Source organism: Cydia amplana, chromosome 20, assembly GCF_948474715.1.
Source record: "Cydia amplana chromosome 20, ilCydAmpl1.1, whole genome shotgun sequence".
Taxonomy (NCBI): domain Eukaryota; kingdom Metazoa; phylum Arthropoda; class Insecta; order Lepidoptera; family Tortricidae; genus Cydia; species Cydia amplana.
Window position 1 is genome coordinate 8,787,171 of NC_086088.1, and position 16,925 is coordinate 8,804,095.

Here is a 16,925-nt window from a genome sequence, read left to right on the forward strand (position 1 = left end):
AACTAGTGTTGTGAATAACGCTCATTTTGAGGCTTAAAAAGGCGGCAAAGACGATTTCTTACATCCACACGCGTAAAATAAATACATACAATTTTTAAGTATAGCCGAGTCTTCAAGACTCGAGTCTTGAGGGCTCAAGTCTTTAACCTTTTCGACGCCGTGTCGAACACAAAAGCTGTCACTCAGACGCCACGTCATTGAAATGTCAAAACTGAAATTGAACTTTATGCATATGCACGTAAAGTCTATTTTTTTATTCGGTAAACTAAAATGACATTTGATAGTATGAACATGAAATGTCATTTCAAATGTAAATGTAAATGTCATTTTAGTCTACCGAATAAAAAAATAGACTATAGGTCTATGTTGCTCTGTGGTCTGTGACCGATTAATCGGTCTTTGGCGTTGAACCTACGGTGCGGATATATCGGTCATTGGCGTCCAAAAGGTTAAGCCTAATAATAAGTGTTATTCACACTGATAGCAACTATTGGGCGAGCATCGACCAAGTGGAAGATTTTTTATTTATATAGGATTATGTATAAGAAAAAATATGTTGTAATGCTAAAAAAAACTTCACAAAACTGTTATATTACTTTAATAAAAACACTTCAATATAATAATACTTTTATTCTATAATCTTACAGTAATATCTTGCAAAAAGGAGTACACATTATCTAGTAAACTGAAGGGGGCAGATTCTAAGTCCGAGCACATCTTTGCCTATCTCTGCGACTCCACAGACGGGGCAGAGTTTGCCTTTATGCTCAGGGAAGTAAGACGCGCCACAGAGGGAACATTTTTCTTCCGGCTTGCCGCGGTATATCGGCTTGTAACTTATGCCACAGATAGTGAAGGGGTTATGCTCGTCGTATAGTAGCTGGTGTTCGTCGGTTGGTGTCTTTTCGCAGGCTTGGAGGATTTTTCTTGCCTGTGAAATAGGAGAGGTATTGGTTTTGAAATAGGTTACTAACTGGATAATTACCTCTAGTTGTATGGAGAGGATATTGAGAATATTTAAAGACATTAAGAGGCTTTTAGTACAAGGCTCTGCCTGATTTATCGGTACTGCGTGCATAGCCAACATGCCAATCGCTTACGCTTCGTAGCGAGCGAAACGAAACTGTCACTGTCACACTAATATGGAAGTGATAGAGAGACACAAAGCGATTCGATGGCGAAGCGCAAGCGATTGTCACCTTGGCTAGGCCGCCAGAATCGATACAGTACACAGTATTTCTTAGATTGGTGCGTATGCGAGGGTACACTTGTTCTTGAACCTACGCGCCAACAAAGTGGCAAAACTCACGTCGCAACTAAATGCAATCCAATTCAGTCATTTTTACAAGTCTTAGCCTACAAATACATCTCGAAAACCCAAAGTAAGCTTTGTTTCTAAGCGTCCAAACTAGAATTAAGATTCGAACGCGCAGAGTAGTATAAGGGCTCATTTAGACGGGGCGAGAACTCGCATGAGAGTTTCATTACATTGCGTTATTTGATCGGTTGGCGTAGTTGATGTAACCTCAATGGTCCGCCAATAAATGGCCAATGTAACTAAAATCGCATGCGTGTTCGCGCGCCGTCTAAATGAGCCGTAAGTATGTATGATTCCATGTACACATGTATATATTTTTAAATCTAATTTCTATTACACCTTATGTGTATAATTGCATGAATTCTATAGTAATTTAAATAAATAGTATAAATATCTAATTAGGTTTCTAATTAGGTAATTTAAATTGTATTTCTTTTTCCTTATTTTCTAGTAATGCATGTTAATTATAAGATGTAATTTTTTTTTGAAAAGATGTGTCCCGTCGAGTTTGTAGCCGGTCCCATATTGGGATACCCTCCTCCAATTGAGGGGGGATTTAAATCTTCTCGGGGCAGAGGTGTAGGGTTGGAGCCGGTGCAGCTTTATTTGACGTTCATAAGCGCATTGTAATTATGCCTACTTGAATAAACTATCTTTTATCTTTATCTTATCTTATCTAAGTCGCATGATTTATTTTACTCGACACCTTTCATCAGATTGTTTACCTGTTGAGCGACTTCGGGCCTAGGTCCAAGTTCCAGCAGTCTCCTGGCGAAGGAGGCCGCAGTTCTGTAGTTCTTGAGCTTGAAGAACATGTTCAGGGCAGTTCTCAAGGTCAGGATCTGGTGAACAGGCTGGAGTTTGCAGTGCGTGAAGTAGGCGGCCATCTCGCAGGTCCGCTTCTGCTCTTCGAGGGTGTTTTTGGGCATTGCTGTGGAAATAATTGGAATTCGAATAATATATTAAGATAAAAAAAAAGATAAAAAACAGTTTATTGCCACAACTAGAAATCTTACATTCTTACAACTAGAAATCTTACAATTAGAATAAACACCTTAAACATAGTAGGTAGGAACTAACATTCATTTAAATTTCATATTGTTATAGGCAATGGGTACCAGTCTCAGCCCGTGCTAGATATGTGGCATGCATATATCCAGCGCTGATTTTCAGCCTGGTCCCTTCTATATATATATATATAGATATACGTATAACATATATATATAATATACAAAATATGTACCTACATATACAAAAAAGTAGTATGCATTTGCCATTGCCAAAGAAAAAACACGAGGATGTATTTTTAACCCTTTAACCGCCAGAGTCTGATATACAAGACATTACATATCCAGCTCATTTCGCCACAGTCTGATGAATAAGACAACGATCTGATTTGGTTTTTACAGCACATTTATAACTCCCGTAACTTTGCCAACCTTACTCTGCGTGGTACAATTACTGTCGGTGGCGACACGAGCACGCTCGATCAAAAATTGCGGTTAAAATGGCGGTTAAAAGGTTAAAACTCGCATCCCAAGGATTAAACTGCCGAGGTTTGTAAATATCATAAAATTTGGTTAACACAAAATAAAATGACATTAAAATTACGTGATTAATCACAAAAAAAGAAAGAAAAACAAACATGTAACAGACTATCTAAGTATTACATTAATTTCGTTTAAACCATTTACTATGTATCAGGTAAAACCATCCAAAAATATTTTTGTAGTACTTACATGACATATAATCTGTACAAAATTAAACTTTTTAATATCCAAATTACTTCATAAATCATACTATAACATAAAGTTAAGTGAAAACTTAATTAATCTAATTTTATATTAAATTCATTGTGTAACTAACTTGGCGTAATTGACTTAATATGATTGATCGATTGAAACAAGAAATCCAGAAAAATATTTAGCGAATACGCTATAAAACTACAAAAACTGTGGCAATTATAAACCCTTTCCATAATGGGCCATCGACTAAGCATGTAAGTAGAATGTGGTACAACAGTTCTAATAAACTGTGCTAATCTTGTTTATTGATTGTCCGATGTATAATACTGCAAGATTAGCTATTAACCTTCCTAAATGTTTAAAAGATTGCTTGAATGACTCAGAATGTTCTGTAAAATACCTTAAACTAGTTAATTATTATGACTTGATATGATATTGTATTGTATACTGTGGTCGCTAATGACCTTAGCTGTTTGAGCGACCTTAAATAAATAAAAAAAAAAACTGTGCTAATATTCTCCCATGAAATAACAACAAGAAATAGTTAATCCATCCGGCATTTGGGTGACCAGGGGCCCGTTTCTCAAAAGCTTGTAACTTGTAATACAAGTGGAAGTCCCTATCGAACAAAAGCTGTAAAAAAGTGACATCCGCTTGTATTACAAGTTACAAGCTTTTGAGAAACGGGCCCCAGGTCGTTGAGTTTACACGGTGCTATTATACAATGTATCTGTATAACATTCCCTTTCAAGACCGTCTCTATTTAAATCCGGTAGTAAGCAACTTTTGGTCACAGGCTCGCATATGACGCTTATAAGAACCCGCGTAGACGTTTTCCCCTCATGGGCCACCAAAAAAGCGCGGCCAAGTGCGAGTCGGACTCGCCCATGAAGGGTTCCGTATTTAGGCGATTTATGACGTATTAAAAAAAACTTACTTACTAGACCTCGTTCAAACCAATTTTCGGTGGAAGTTTACATGGTAATGTACATCATATATTTTTTTTAGTTTTATCATTCTGTTATTTTAGAAGTTACAGGGGGGGGGGACACATTTTACCACTTTGGAAGTGTCTCGCGCAAACTATTCAGTTTAGAAAAAAATGATATTAGAAACCTCAATATCATTTTTGAAGACCTATCCATAGATAGCCCACACGTATGGGTCTGATGAAAAAAAAATTTTTGAAATTCAGTTCTAAGTATGGGGAACCCCAAAAATTTATTGTTTTTTTTTCTATTTTTGTGTGAAAATCTTAATGCGGTTCACAAATACATCTACATACCAAGTTTCAACAGTATAGTTCTTATAGTTTCGGAGAAAAGTGACTGTGACATACGGACGGACAGAGACAGACAGACATGACGAATCTATAAGGGTTCCGTTTTTTGACATTTGGCTGCGGAACCCTAAAAATGAGACCTCACCTTTTCTAGCAGTCTCCATCTGCAGCCCCAACAGATATTCCCTGCAAATAGCGAGTAGTTGTTGCGCCTCGGCCAGCTCCGTTTTCCCCTCCACGTGTAACAGCGGCACGCGTTGCACGACGCGTTGTAACTTCTCTGTGGCCTCGGTGAACTTGCCGGCGGTTGTCAGTTGGTAGCATTGTTGGAGCTGGGTTACCAGGTCGTTGAGTTTACACGGTGCTATTATACAGTATACCTGTATATACTGTACTTTTCCCGTCCGTCTCTATCTAAAGCCCTCGGTAGTAAGCAACTTTTGGTCACAGGCTCGCATATGACGCTTATAAGAACCCGCGTAGACTTTTTCCCCTCATGGGCCACCAAAAAATAAACCTCACCTTTTCTAGCAGTCTCCATCTGCAGCCCCAACAGATATTCCCTGCAAATAGCGAGTAGTTGTTGCGCCTCGGCCAGCTCCGTTTTCCCCTCCACGTGTAACAGCGGCACGCGTTGCACGACGCGTTGTAACTTCTCTGTGGCCTCGGTGAACTTGCCGGCGGTTGTAAGTTGGTAGCATTGTTGGAGCTGGGTTACCAGGTCGTTGAGTTTTGCGGCTGGAAATAGATTTAACAAGTGTTAAGATATTTTTTAATGTCTGTTTTGATATAATTTCGTGATTAATTAAATTAATTTATCCTGGTCACGGCACCTAAAGCTGGTCAACCAAATCTTGTCAGTAAAAAAAGGCGCGAAATTCAAATTTTCTATGGGACGATAGCCCTTCGCGCCTACATTTTTTCAAAATTGCCGCCTTTTTCTACTGTCAAGATCTGGTTGACCAAGTATATAAACCTATTTTTCAATCAGTCAAGCAATTTTACTATAGCTTATGAAGAAAAATAAAGAAACACATCGTGGCTTTTACTTTGAAAAAAAAAAACTGTATCTTGTTCTGTCAATCAAAAGAAAAATTTGGTAAATATGTATGGGATGCATACAGACATACTGCATTTTAGCTTTGAGTAGTGACGACGTGTTTACGAATTCTATGCTTCTTTCCAGTTAGCGTCCGCCCGAAACCAACTGGATTTTCCGAAACCGAACATTCGGACAAAACACGATTTTTATGCCGAAACCTACCCAAACAGAAACTTCGTTCGGACAGTATTTAAATAAATAAAATAAATAAATATTAATGGACATTTTTACACAAATTAACTAAGCCCCACGGTAAGTTTAAGAAGGCTTGTGTTGTGGGTACTCAGACAACGATAGATATAATATACAAATACTTAAATACATAGAAAACAACCATGACTCAGGAACAAATATTCTGTGCTCATCACACAAATAAATGCCCTTACTGGGATTCGAACCCAGGACCGCGGCTTCACAGGCAGGGTCACTACCCACTAGGACAGACCGGTCGTCAACAACACAACAACAACAACAACAATAGGGATGTTGACAATTTTTTGGAACTGGTTTCATTTTGTAGATAGACACGTAATAATTACAGAAAAAAATATTAAAAAAATATATTCATTAATTTTGAATAAAAAAACATGTATAATAAGTTTCGTGTTTAAATTTCGCGCCTAAACGCTCCAAACTGTCACGTGACCTTGATGACGTAACGGCGTTTTAAACAAACAGCTGTCAGTCATTTTTTTAAATTCTTTATATGGCAACTGACAATTTTTTTTAAAGCCTTAACACACTACCGCATCGGACAGCGACCTTCTTTCTCGCTCTAACTTATAGCTGCGTCCTTAACGCACCACCTTACACACTATCGATTCGTGCGCCGCACCGCACCAAGATCGCGTTTCGGTACGATAATCTGTAGACACTTAGGCAGGTTTTATAACTTGTCTTTGGTGATTCCACTGTGATTACGTCACGCGCTCCGATTGGCGTTTGCAGTCACGTGATACTGGGCATTATTTTAAATACTTTTGATTACTTTTAATTAATTTATTACGCATATTTACACTTGCAAAATATGATTTTCCGCGTTCTAATATTCCCTGCTATGGTAAAAACATAACATGCTATATATTCGCGATTCATGTCAACATCCCTATTACTTATGGTATATACTTACTGACTATAAAAAGCGCTGGTGGCCTAGCGGTAAGAGCGTGCGACTTGCAATCCGGAGGTCGCGGGTTCGAACCCCGGCTCGTACCAATGGGTTTTTCGGAACTTATGTACGAAATATCATTTGATATTTACCAGTCGCTTTTCGGTGAAGGAAAACATCGTGAGGAAACCGGACTAATCCCAATACGGGCCTAGTTTACCCTCTGGGTTGGAAGGTCAGATGGCAGTCGCTTTCGTAAAACTAGTGCCCACGCCAATTACTGTGATTAGTTGCCAAGCGGACCCCAGGTTCCCATGAGCCGTGGCAAAATGCCGGGACAACGCGAGGAAGATGATGATGATATACTTACTGACTATAGGCAGTAAATCCTTCCCACTAGCCTCCTGCCAGTTTCTGTGCAGGTTGGCGACGAGTGGCGCCGTGGACGGTAGCGCTCCGAACGTAAGTCGCGCGCTGCTGTACATCGCTAGGAACGTTTCTAGGTACGGCTCGAAGTTCACCACGCCCACTTGCTCGTTTAGAAGCCTGTGGCTATACTTACTGACTATAGGCAGTAAATCCTTGCCACTAGCCTCCTGCCAGTTTCTGTGCAGGTTGGCGACGAGTGGCGGCGTGGACGGGAGCGCTCCGAACGTAAGTCGCGCGCTGCTGTACATCGCTAGGAACGTTTCTAGGTACGGCTCGAAGTTCACCACGCCCACTTGCTCGTTTAGAAGCCTGTGGATATACTTACTGACTATAGGCAGTAAATCCTTGCCACTAGCTTCCTGCCAGTTTCTGTGCAGGTTGGCGACGAGCGGCGGCGTAGACGGGAGCGCTCCGAACGTAAGTCGCGCGCTGCTGTACATCGCTAGGAACGTTTCTAGGTACGGCTCGAAGTTCACCACGCCCACTTGCTCGTTTAGAAGCCTGTGGATATACTTACTGACTATAGGCAGTAAATCCTTGCCACTAGCTTCCTGCCAGTTTCTGTGCAGGTTGGCGACGAGCGGCGGCGTAGACGGGAGCGCTCCGAACGTAAGTCGCGCGCTGCTGTACATCGCTAGGAACGTTTCTAGGTACGGCTCGAAGTTCACCACGCCCACTTGCTCGTTTAGAAGCCTGTGGATAAGGGAAAGAGGTGTTTAAAATTCTGAACGCATTATGTCATAAAGAAAAACATCACTGACAGCATATCTAGCTCCTAATGCAGGCTATTAGAAGCGTGCTACAATAATAGTTATTTGTACAACAAGAGATTAAAGTTTGATATTTCTTCGAGTGCTTATTTTGAGTCCCGTGCAAGCAAAAGATTCTATACTCGCTACGCTCGTGAATCTAATTTAGAATCTTGAGCGTAGTAAGGGACTCAAAAGCGCACGAGATGTAAATAACTTTGATCTCGTGTAGTTCACAAAACTTTTCACCTCAGCAGTGAGAACATATTAGAGAACCCGAAAAATGTATTCCTTCTTCATCACTTACCTATTCACTCATGTTTCCTTAAGATATACTAACAATTAAGTTTTCACCTCAGCAGCTCGAACAAGGGTACTTTGCTACTTAAAAACAGTGAGCAAAATCGCATTTTGCTCATTTTGTCTCACTCAGTGAGCAAAATGCGATTTTGCTCACTGTTTTTAAGTAGCAAAGTACCCTTGTTCGAGCTGCTGAGGTGAAAAATATATTTCCAATGTAGACATATTAAATCTTATACCTTTAAACGAGCAATTCTTGTATATTTATTTATTTATATATTTCGGGGATCTCGAAAACGGCTCTAATGATTTCGATGAAATTTGCTATATGGGGGTTTTCGGGGGCGAAAAATCGATCTAGGTAGGTCTTATCTCTGGAAAACGCGCATTTTTGTGTTTTTATATGTTTCCCAGATATGATTACCTGAAAGCGATCTCGAACTGTCCGGTAGCGACGTGGTCGTGTGCGGTCTTGAGTTTGGCGGAGAGCGCCACGCTCGAGCCGCGGGTTGGGGCCACGAAGTAGGCTGGCGTGTCATCGCCGCCGTCGATATCCGCTACACGAACAAGGAACGTTAGATTTGGGCACTGACAATCCAACCTCTAGACTGAGCTTAGGCCAATTCTTTGATGAAACCGATGCTGCCAAAAATACGGGGGTGCGGGGGGACGAGGTGAGCGAATCCCGTGCCGTGATTGGTCCGTTCAAAAACACGGACCAATCACGGCACGGGATTGACTCGAAGTTGGAGTAACGCTACCGTATGTGTGGCAGAGGGGGTAGCGCGACTATGCTATGTCTAGAGGTTGGATTGTCTGTGGATTTGGGTAATAAATCCATGGCTTTAAATTAGCTGTCGGCGTTTCTAACGTGATAAAAACAAGATACAGTTAGACTAAGACTAACTCTGCAACGATTTTGACAGCACAGACTGTGCAAGTATTATTTATACGTCATCATTTCATAGAAGTTTGACGTTTAAAATAACACTTGCACAGTATGGACTATCAATATCGCTGTACACTTATCTTGGTCTAACTCGTCAGCATTCATATTTGTCTAAGGTTGAAAACCTGTATGACAAACACAATAAAAATAACAATTCGTACTGCCTGTGATTAATAAGCCCGGATGTTGTGTACCATTCATTTCGTTTTATACTCCTAAATACGCAAAATATAAACATTGGATTTCGAGTTGCGGAAAATGTCTAGAAAAAAATCAAACGGCAGTTAGATAATAGTATTTTATGCAACCGTTGTTTAAGAGAGGTCAAAAAAGGCGAGTGGCGTGAGTAACAATTTGAGGTGAAGCCGAAAATTGTTAATAAAGACGCCACGAGTATTTTTTGACTCAGTTAAACAACGTTGCATACAATACTTTTTCTACGACCAAGCACTTACTTTGAAATAAAATTGTAAATTTAACAGATATTTTTAATTCAAGAAGTAGCAAAAATGGAGGGTACGGGCGTGAAAAGAATGAATGAATGAATGAAATTTAAAAAAATACATGTCTATGGTTCACTTATTTGTCAGAGATGACATTTAAAATAAGGTTGGCAACACAGTATTTCATTCAATATTTTTTAAGTGGTCATTACACGAAGTATCGTAAAGTCGCCAAAAAGATACTGCGTGTATGCACAAATTCTTTTTTGGGGAATAGACTAAAGACTTGTCTTGACAACTATAAGGTAGGGTTTTAAAGGTGTGTGCACCACCCTTTAAATGACAAATAAAAGTACGGGAGTAGAAAAAACTGTTTATTACCAGAAACAGGTGCCAGCTCCTCGGGCAGGTCCAGGTCTTCGTCACCGACATCCCAGCCGCCATCATCACAAGCATCTTCCATTGGCTCCTCGACATCACCAGCCTCCTGTAATAGTGTATAACATTAAATAAATAAAAATAATAATAATTCAGCCTTTATACGTCCCACTGCTGGGCACAGGCCTCCTCTCATGTGCGAGAGGGCTCGGGCTAGAGTCCCCACGCTAGCCCAATGCGGATTGGGGATTCACATACACCTTTGAATTTCTTCGCAGATGTATGCAGGTTTCCTCACGATATTTTCCTTCACCTTGGAGGATACAACTAAACGGAGTAGCCATTGACAGGCTTTCCCCTCTGTCGAAAATAGGCGGCCAACGGTCATACACAATGTATGGACTGACGTTTATCTGACATGGCTATTTTTACGTTACGCATACATTTGACGTTCCCCTCCCCCGCAAAAATCGGCAGACTGTTTTGTACAGAAAATTACAGACATGGCGTCTCCGTTTGATTATATCCTCCAAGTCCTTCACCGAAAAGCTAGTGGTAAATATCAAATGATATTTCGTACATAAGTTCCGAAAAACTCATTGGTACGAGCCAGGATTTGAACCCGTGACCTCCGGATTGAAAGTCGGGCGTCATATCCACTCGGCCACCACCGCTTTTAAATAAATAAATAAAATAAATATCAGGGGACATCTTACACAGATCAACCTAGCCCCAAACTAAGCAAAGCTTGTACTATGGGTGCTAGGCGACGATATACATACTTATATAGATAAATACATACTTATATACATAGAAAACATCCATGACTCCGGAACAAATATTAGTGTTCATCACACAAATAAATGCCCTTACCGGGATTCGAACCCAGGACCATCGGCTTAGCAGGCAGACATTGGTACCATCGCCCGCACCACAGAATAAGTAATAGTACTACCGTCACGGAATAAGTATACATAGTATTATCATACAGAACGGCCACGCACCGCCCCGCCCCGACTCGGATTACCTCGCCCCGCGACATAAATCTGACGGACTTCTGGCGTGCTCTCAGTAGAGCTACTTACGCACACATACACAATGACGCGTGTACAGACGTGCCGCGCACACATATAAACGCAAATCATTTTTGATGTATGGCGTGTCCGCCCTGTGCTACCGTACAGAAAGGACACTTCCTACAAAACCGAAGTTTGACAGCGATTCAGGGTCGAATCATGATATCCCTTTCTAACTTATGGCACTATTCCTTTCGGATATTTAGGGTTGCCAAATTCAAGTCATTATCTTATCTGTGGTCGTGCACGCAATAGGACGTCAAGTGGTGCCAACCCTAATAATTGCTCGTAGCAATGCTGAGCCGAACGGAGCCGAGTTTCCTCGAAGTCAATTAGAAATAAAGAATAAAAAAAACTCACTGTCACGGGCGAGACACGAACTCGCGACTCTGGGATACCAGCCCATCGCTCTGCCAACTAAGCTACCGAGAATTACCCGAGGACAGCGAATAATTCCACCATATCCTTCATATGGGCCTTAGGGAGGCGCTTAGCGACATCTACAGTAAGAGCATTACACTGTCGCTAGGCGCCTCCCTAAAAAAAATGGAAATATTTCTAAGCATTATGGTATCGCCTTCAGACGTTTCTGCTTAATACGAAATTAACCTTTTGGACGCCAATGACCGATATATACGCACCGTAGGTTCAACGCCAAAGACCGATTAATCGGTCACAGACCACAGAGCAACATAAACCTACGTGCATATGCATAAAGTTCAATTTCAGTTTTGACACTTCGGTGACGTGGCGGCCACGAACGTGTCTTGCTATTTCAGTCAGTCCCGGCACAAAAAGTACTGACATTGACTGAAGTAACATGACATTAACGAACTTTTCCGAGAAAATACGATGGGAAACAATTATGCACTACATCTGTAATTAGTGTTAAATCCGGAGCGTTGGAAAAAATTAAGCGAGAGATTCCACAGTGCAGTCTTCGTATACATATATAGTCTGTCAAAGGACTGTCTCATTTCGAACATAGACAGAGATAATCATACTATCTTTGTCTTACACTAGTACCTAGCACCCAAAAGAAAAGGATGAGTACCGTAAAATGGGGTGAGTAGGTGCAAAACTGACATTCAAACCTCGATTACATTTTAGTTTTAAATATGCAAACTGAATGGTGTATATAATAAGTGTTTCGGACGTTTGTATTTTAGTTTTTATTTTATTTTGGGTAGTTCCATTTCATAACTTTGACGATAAAGAGGAATACCCACCTCACCCCGTAGTGCCTCGTATTTGGGGTGAGAGGAGTTTTCATACAAAGGTGATTTTGGAAGATTGTTGGATCGATTTTTTTTTATTATGCTTATTACTATAGCTCCATTTTAAATTGGAATACATTATTTTTGTAGCTGTAGCCTTAAAATCCCTTCTCACCCCCCTCTCAAACCTTCTCTCCCCATTCATAACCCACCTCTCCCCGCGAAACCTACTCACCCCATTTTACGGTACAGTTTTCCCGGTTCTTACTGACTGACAAATTGGTTTGACCAACTATACCTTGGACTATTCGTATTGTACCTTGTTTTCTTGAAGTACATCTTCATCATCATTCCAAGCGCCACCAGCCTCCAAGGGTTCATCACCACCAGCACCCACGCCTGTGTCCAAACCGCTGGCGCGAGCCGCGCTTGCCACTTCAAACAGGGACCTGTTGACGACAAAAAAAAAATAAGCAGATGCATCTGCAAACGATGCCATGTAGCTAAGGAATAGAGTTAAAAATTCGCTGCCCTCGAGTGAAGTCTCGGTAGCTTAGTTGGCAGAGCGATGGGCTAGCGATCCAGAGTTGCGAGTTCGAGCGTCGCCCGAAACATTACATATTTCCACTTTTATTTTACGACAAGCAAATTAAAACAAAAACCTGGCTGCGGTTTATTATAGAACATCTAAGGTTTTTTGCATTGGATTAAATAAGAAGCCTACAAAACCCTGGCTAAAAACGATTTTATTGATAACTCATTGAACAAAATGGCTCAGTAGTTTTAAAGCTATTGGGAGAAAGATATGCTCAAACTACATAGACAATTTACTAAAATCACAGCTATTTCTGTACAAATACTATTGGTGTTATTCATAAACGGCTGCTAAGTTAATCAGCTGATGATCGTCCTTTGTCCCTCCCTATGGCATAACGACGGGTCTCTATTGTTTGCCAAATAGTTTTAAATCATAATATATTATTTGCCTGCATTTTCGTTAGTTATAATTCATTTGGTTCAGAAACGCGTCACTTTTCAGGATTGCCATAAAACTAAAATCTAACCTAACCTATCTATAGAATAACCTAACGAAAATCCTCAGGTTTCAGTTTTATGACTAATGATAATATGTCAAACAATACATTATGACTTAAAACTTTATGGGAAACAACGGGACCCCCATAACGACAGATAGGGACAAACGACGATCATCAACTGATTAAGTTAGCGGCCGTTTATAGATAATGCTATATATGTTTATATGTAACTGTTAGGTAAAAATACACGGGACCTAACGAAGATGACAATCGTTTGCGCTACGACAACGAAACGCTATCTGTCTCTCTATCACTCTTACACATGGTCTAATAAAACATGGTCTTCTCTTCCCAGAGTGTCACTTGCCTACGTCACAATAACATTGCCACTTTATTTCAACATAACATGTTACATGGGTACATTATACCTATGGTTAATAAGTTAATTTATTTCTTTATAATTTAATAATTTTCATTTATATGTATTTTATCTTAAATTTTACAATAACACGTCATTTTTAATTATTCGTTAGCAATATCTTCCGATTCACGAAAGAAATTTCAGACGTTCGGGTAATTCTGTTTACACTACTGGCAACACAGGATAGCGCTGTCACATTTGACAATCCGCCATTTTGTCCCTGACCGACCGTCCTTGTCGAACGCGTGTTAATTGTTATTTCCTTCTCGCTCAGTGTCAGCAGTCGCAGTGTTTTCCAAACTTTTCACGTCGTAAGCTTCGTAATTAATGTTTTGTTACGAAAATGGTTGGCTGCTCTATTCGGAACTGTAAGAGTAGGAGTGAAAAGTGCAGTATAGATTTATTTTATTTTACTATGTTTCTACATGAATAACTTAAAATTAATGCCGTTAAAATAATTTTCACCGTTGGTTAAAATTCTCCCACATTTTAAAGTTTGAGAAGCTGTAAACAGCATGATGACGTAGCCAAGTGACAGTTAGGTTATTCGCGAATCTCGGAAGAGAGTACCAGGCGGAGTATATTATTATACCATGACTCTTACATATTAGTGCGATAAAGACAGCGTTTTCTAGCCAAAAGTTATCCCTAGTCCAATAATATACTCACTTGGAGACTGCGAGTAGAGGCCAGTTGGGCTGCGAATTGTGCACCGGAAGCGGGGGGCGCAGCACCTTGCTCTGTAGCTTCACTTCCGGCACCGGAGCACCCGCGGCCTCGAGCTGGGCCTTCAGGGCTTCCGCCTCCTCGTCCAGCTTGTGATTAGCTGCTGTCAGGTAGGCTAGAGACAGCTGGGGTAAATGTAATGAGGTTAGAATTTTGCTTCCAGTTGTAACTGGTCACTATTGTCATAGAGAAATATAGTAAGACAAGAGTGCTCACTCCATACATCAGTTCAGACTATTAATTTCAGTGTCTACATCTAGCATCGAGTAGCGGAACTATCAGTACTGCTACTTGACAATAGATGTAGCACCGACCGGAAAGTCTTATCTCAACAGCATAAGACTTTCCGGTAGGTGCTACATCTATTGTCAAGTAGCAGTACTGATAGTTCCGCTACTCGATGCTAGATGCTAATAGTCTTTTTGGTACTAAAACTGATGTATGGAGTGAGCAGAGCTACCAGAGAGAGAAAGAGTTTAGATAGTGTTGTCTCACCTGTCCCGCTCCTTTAAGCAGCCTGACTCTTTCTGCAGCGTCACCCAGTAACAGAGCCCCTTGGAACTGCGCGGAGGTATCTTTACGGATCTCTGCTATTTTCATCATCTTGCGAAGGTTATCCTGGCTACCAGAGAAAGAGAGTTTAGATAGTGTTGTCTCACCTGTCCCGCTCCTTTAAGCAGCCTGACTCTTTCTGCAGCGTCACCCAGTAACAGAGCCCCTTGGAACTGCGCGGAGGTGTCTTTACGGATCTCTGTTATTTTCATCATCTTGCGATGCTTATCCTGGCTACCAGAGAAAGATAGTTTAGATAGTGTTGTCTCACCTGTCCCGCTCCTTTAAGCAGCCTGACTCTTTCCGCAGCATCACCCAGTAACAGAGCTCCTTGGAACTGCGCGGAGGTATCTTTACGAATCTCTGCTATTTTCATCATCTTTCGAAGTTTGTCCAAGTTGCCGGTGATGAGGTACAGGAAGGACAATTTGTCGAAGTTCTTCGTGCGTTGGTAACACATCTCTACGATCTGTTGCGAGGAAAATATTACGTCAGTTCCAATTCAACGATAATAGATATAAATCAATCAATCAACATATTTATTTCAGACCAAATGTACAGTAATAATTATACATAAAGCTAAAAAAATTATTTAAAGGTTCTCTCGCCTTTAAAGCCACCTGGATTTTGAACCTAAAAGTACATGTTATAAGGTCGAATTTAATTCATTACAAAGCAGCCTCGGCGAGTTCGTCCCGCCAAAATTTGTCGAAGCTCTTCAAGCCACCTAGGCTTTTAACTATTTATTATTGGCTTTTAAAATCAATCGTAGAGCCACCTACATTTTGGACCATATCATGCTACATATAAGGTCGTATTTAGTACATTACCTGATAGTTCCCAGTCTGCAAGGCAGCCTCAGCAAGCTTGTCCCACGATGATTTCTCATCCAAACTCTTGGCTGTTTCTAAGGCTACTTCGGTAATGCCACAAAACCAACTAGACTTTGAACCTAATTACTGACTTCATAAGGTCGTATGTAGTATGTCACCTCATGATTCCCTCCGTCTTACACCACTAAGGTTTGAACCTTATTATGCTACATATAAGGTCGTGTTTGGTGCATTACCTGATGGTTCCCAGTCTGTAAGGCAGCCTCAGCAAGCTTGTCTCACGAAGATTTCTCATCCAAACTCTTGGCTGCTTCTAAAGCTACTTCGATATTGCCACAAAGCCAACTAGACTTTGAACCTAATTACTGACTTCATAAGGTCGTATGTAGTGTGTCACCTCATGATTCCCTCCGTCTTACTTCACCAAGGTTTAATAATAAACCTTATTATGCTACATAATAAAGTCGCATTTAGTACATTACCTGATGGTTCCCAGTCTGCAAGGCAGCCTCAGCAAGCTTGTCCCATGAAGAGTTCTCATCCAAACTCTTGGCAGCTTCTAGGGCTACTTCGATGTTGCCACAAAGTCAACTAGACTTTGAACCTAATTACTCACTTCATAAGGTCGTATGTAGTATGTCACCTCATGATTCCCTCCGTCTTACACCACTAAGGTTTGAACCTTATTATGCTACATATAAGGTCGTGTTTGGTGCATCACCTGATGGTTCCCAGTCTGCAAGGCAGCCTCAGCAAGCTTGTCCCACGATGATTTCTCATCCAAACTCTTGGCTGCTTCTAAAGCTACTTCGATATTGCCACAAAGCCAACTAGACTTTGAACCTAATTACTGACTTCATAAGGTCGTATGTAGTGTGTCACCTCATGATTCCCTCCGTCTTACTTCACCAAGGTTTAATAATAAACCTTATTATGCTACATAATAAGGTCGCATTTAGTACATTACCTGATGGTTCCCAGTCTGCAAGGCAGCCTCAGCAAGCTTGTCCCACGATGATTTCTCATCCAAACTCTTGGCTGTTTCTAAGGCTACTTCGGTAATGCCACAAAACCAACTAGACTTTGAACCTAATTACTGACTTCATAAGGTCGTATTTAGTATGCCACCTCATGATTCCCTCCGTCTTACTTCACCAAGGTTTAATAATAAACCTTATTATGCTACATAATAAGGTCGTATTTAGTACATCACCTGATGGTTCCCAGTCTGCAAGGCAGCCTCAGCAAGCTTGTCCCATG

The 16,925-nt window shown here is 40.8% G+C and overlaps 2 protein-coding genes and 1 long non-coding RNA gene across 3 annotated transcripts in view; 1 reads left to right on the top strand and 2 right to left on the bottom strand.

Annotated features, from left to right (window-relative positions):
• LOC134657447 (uncharacterized) overlaps positions 1–16,925 on the top strand; it is a 264,724-nt gene that overhangs the window by 228,285 nt on the left and 19,514 nt on the right. The window lies entirely within an intron of this gene.
• Positions 584–16,925, bottom strand: part of LOC134657534 (coatomer subunit alpha) — a 49,919-nt gene continuing 33,577 nt past the window's right edge. Inside the window, exons 14-22 of the mRNA XM_063513110.1 lie at positions 15,104–15,301; positions 14,224–14,405; positions 12,416–12,545; positions 9,807–9,912; positions 8,458–8,590; positions 7,502–7,677; positions 4,868–5,083; positions 2,044–2,249; positions 584–931 (exon numbers count right to left, since the gene is read on the bottom strand). Coding sequence (XP_063369180.1) covers positions 674–931; positions 2,044–2,249; positions 4,868–5,083; positions 7,502–7,677; positions 8,458–8,590; positions 9,807–9,912; positions 12,416–12,545; positions 14,224–14,405; positions 15,104–15,301 — 1,605 coding nt within the window. The 3' untranslated portion in view covers positions 584–673. The remainder of the gene's footprint in view (positions 932–2,043; positions 2,250–4,867; positions 5,084–7,501; positions 7,678–8,457; positions 8,591–9,806; positions 9,913–12,415; positions 12,546–14,223; positions 14,406–15,103; positions 15,302–16,925) is intronic.
• LOC134657597 (uncharacterized) lies at positions 9,928–10,689 on the bottom strand. Its single transcript, XR_010097627.1, has 2 exons — positions 10,346–10,689; positions 9,928–10,116 (listed from the first exon to the last, which is right to left on the bottom strand). It is a non-coding gene; the product is annotated as an uncharacterized LOC134657597 (long non-coding RNA).